This window comes from Arachis ipaensis, chromosome B10, assembly GCF_059453495.1.
Source record: "Arachis ipaensis isolate K30076 ecotype BB chromosome B10, ASM5945349v1, whole genome shotgun sequence".
Lineage (NCBI taxonomy): Eukaryota > Viridiplantae > Streptophyta > Magnoliopsida > Fabales > Fabaceae > Arachis > Arachis ipaensis.
In genome coordinates this window covers 55,256,348-55,259,515 of record NC_142435.1, presented here as the reverse complement: position 1 = coordinate 55,259,515, position 3,168 = coordinate 55,256,348, and the positions used below count along the sequence as shown (strand labels likewise).

At 36.6% G+C, this 3,168-nt stretch overlaps 1 protein-coding gene across 1 annotated transcript; it reads left to right on the top strand.

Moving 5' to 3' along the window:
* Window positions 1–494: 494 nt before the first annotated feature.
* Window positions 495–2,781, top strand: LOC148580118 (uncharacterized). The gene is made up of 4 exons (XM_088491662.1): window positions 495–1,858; window positions 1,954–2,017; window positions 2,114–2,221; window positions 2,332–2,781. The coding sequence occupies exons 1-4, from the start codon at window positions 495–497 to the stop codon at window positions 2,779–2,781; spliced, it is 1,986 nt and encodes a 661-aa protein (XP_088347788.1).
* Window positions 2,782–3,168: the final 387 nt, after the last annotated feature.

Genomic DNA, 3,168 nt, shown 5'->3' with positions numbered 1-3,168 from the left:
TTTTGATAGTTATCTATCCACTACTACTACCACTTCTTTTATTCTGCTGCTCCTGTGGTATTGCTTTGATGTTGCTGTGGTACTAATTATCTGCTGCCGAATCTCTATTCGCTGCTGCTGCTACCTTTCTAATTCTGCTTCTGTTGCGCTACTACTTTGGTGCTGGTGTTGTACGGATTAAGACAGTATTTAAGGTTGGTTCATGCAAATTTAAATACATCTATTAATTTGTTATTAATGTTATGTGGACAACTTAAGTGCTTTCCTGAGGCACTCACTTCAGGACCTTCTTTAAGAATTGCTAAAATTTAATTTTCTTTGCTATTTTATGTCCAATGCCTTCAAAGTATTTTGGAGACTTGGAAAATATTGTCTCTTAGTTAATTCAGAAGCTAGACTCGCAGTTAGTGAGACTAGCAGTAAAGACTTCAAACTAGAAACTTAGCTATCTATTTGAAATATATAGGTTTTCGATGGATGTGTCCAAGGATTGGATGGATACATCACGTCATGAAAAAGAATATCAACTCGGTGTAGAAAAGTTTTTACACTTTGCTTTTTCATCACCGGGAATTTCTCAAGGGGAAGAAATTCAATGCCCATGTGCAAAGTGTTGTAATAGACTTTGGTTAAGGAGAGATGTCGTGTATGACCATCTAATATGCGATGGATTCGTAAAAGGTTATAGGCGGTGGTTTAATCATGGGGAATCACTTGTTGCTATGGATGTTGACAGTGACACAGATGAGGAATATAACTACAATGATAACATTAATGAGTTGTTACGTGATAGATTCAGAGATACTACACAAGTTGATGGATATAACATGGGGCCTAACAAAGGTGCAAAAGAATTTTATAAATTGGTAGACGAGGCAAGCCAAGAACTATACCCTGGATGTAAAGGATTCACAAGATTATCCTTTACCATCCGTCTTTACTTGTTAAAATGCTTGCATGGTTGGAGTAAGGCGTCGTTCACTTCTCTCTTAGAATTATTGAAAGAAGGAATGCCACATTTGAATATTCCTACTTCTTTTGATAAAACGAAGAATATGGTGAAGAATTTGGGTCTTGACTACCAAAAGATCGATGCATGTCGCAATGATTGCATGTTGTATCGGAACGGGCATGAGAATGACTCATCTTGCCATGTCTGTGGAACATCCCGTTATATTGAGCATCATGTAGAAGAGGACGATGCTACCTCATCTAAAAAGCCTCGTAAAGTTGCTGCAAAAACTCTAAGGCATTTCCCCCTGATTCCCAGACTTCAAAGGCTTTTTATGTGCACAAGGACGGTCGAAGCTATGTCTTGGCATCATAATGAACGTGTTAAAGATAGGTCGTTAAGTCATCCTGCCGATGGTGAATCTTGGAAAGCGTTTGACAGTCGACATGAAGATTTTGCAAAGGAGCCTCGTAATGTGAGACTTGGCTTAGCAAGCGACGGATTCAATCCGTTTCGAACTTTGAGTAGTACAAATAGTACATGGCCTGTTGTTCTAATGGTGTATAATCTACCCCCTTGGATGAGCATGAAGCCTGATTATTTTATGCTCTCTTTACTCATTCCTGGCCCACAATCACCAAGAAATGATATTGATGTCTTTCTTCAACCACTAATTGAAGAATTAAAAGAATTGTGGGAGTTAGGTGTCGAAACATATGATTCCAAAGAGAACAAAACATTCAACATGAGAGCATGTCTTTTATGGACAATTAACGACTTTCCTGTGTATGCTATGTTATCTGGGTGGAGTACAAAGGGAAAATTGGCTTGTCCATGTTGTAATGATGAAACTTCTTCTATATATCTGAAACATAGCCACAAGACTGTTTATATGGATCATCGAAGGTTTTTACCTATGAACCATCAATGGAGACATAATAAAAGATCTTTCAATGGGAAAACTGAACTTAGGCTGTATCTACTAAGAATGCTGAAAATAGGTCAAAACAAACATGTCCTCACCGGATGGGTTCCACAAATTTTGGAATAGTGCGCAAGCAGCTGGTAATATAACTTATTTTTTTGTGATTTCTCATTTATATTCATGTTGTAATTTTCTAGTTAGTATGCTTCATGTAAATTTTTCTATATGTACTCTAGCGCGACTCTAAAGAGAACAGTGAAGAACCATCAAGAGTTGAAGTTTTCATAGTAACTCGCACAAGTAAAAAAGGAAAAGAAATTGATGCTAAAACACAAAGCACAATTGTGAGTTGTTTGTATTTGTATTTGGATTTGTACAATATAAATTCTATAGTGATTTCTATTAATATTGAGTTAATGCGGCTTTGTATTTTATTGCTCCTCACTTTTGACAGGCTAAACTTCAAATCCGCATAGAGGCAGGGGAAAATGATGAGGATGCATTTGTAGGAGTGCTAGGAAAGGACCAACCAGGTCGAGTTTGTTGTTATGGGGCTTCGATTACAAGAAGGTCTCTTAAAAAGGATGAGGAGATTCGACAAGTCAAAGTTGAATACAACAACAATGTTGAATCATTAGAGAAGAAGATGGACGGTGTATGTAGTTTATTAAAGGTATTGGTGCACCAAGTCAACCCTGGAATGAGTGAGGAAGAGGTAGCAGCCTTAGTGCAAGCTGCCCAAAATTCTCCTTTGGATGCCTCAAGTAGTAGACCGAGATATACTCCTCGCTCCTCCGAATCAACTCATATTCCACCCAAAGATGTAAGTCATTATCTTTGGATATTCGATATATTTCTATTCAAAGTAGTTGACTTATTGTTGTTGTTGATTTTGGACATTTGATAGTGAGATAAAATATTATAAATGGTGCTAATGGTGTTGAATTGGAATCTGAATTCAAAGTTGTTGACTTTTTAGTAGTGTTTTGTTTTGTATTTAGTGTGGTATTGAATCTCAATTTTGGAAAACACGAGAAATCTTTGAAGATTTGCACTTTTTCGTAATCAAATTGGAAAAAGGAAAAGAAAAGAAACCATAATTGAATTTTAATGGTTTTGTTTCTTTTGATTTTTGCAAACTCCAGAAGGAATTAATGGCTCTCATGGTATATCTTATTTTGCTTGATTTATTTGTTGAGGATTGGTCTTTTCTTTCTTTCTTTTCCCACCTTTATTAATTAGAAGAAAAAATCGGTTATTAATTACCGGCACCCTTGCAGTTGTGACCCTT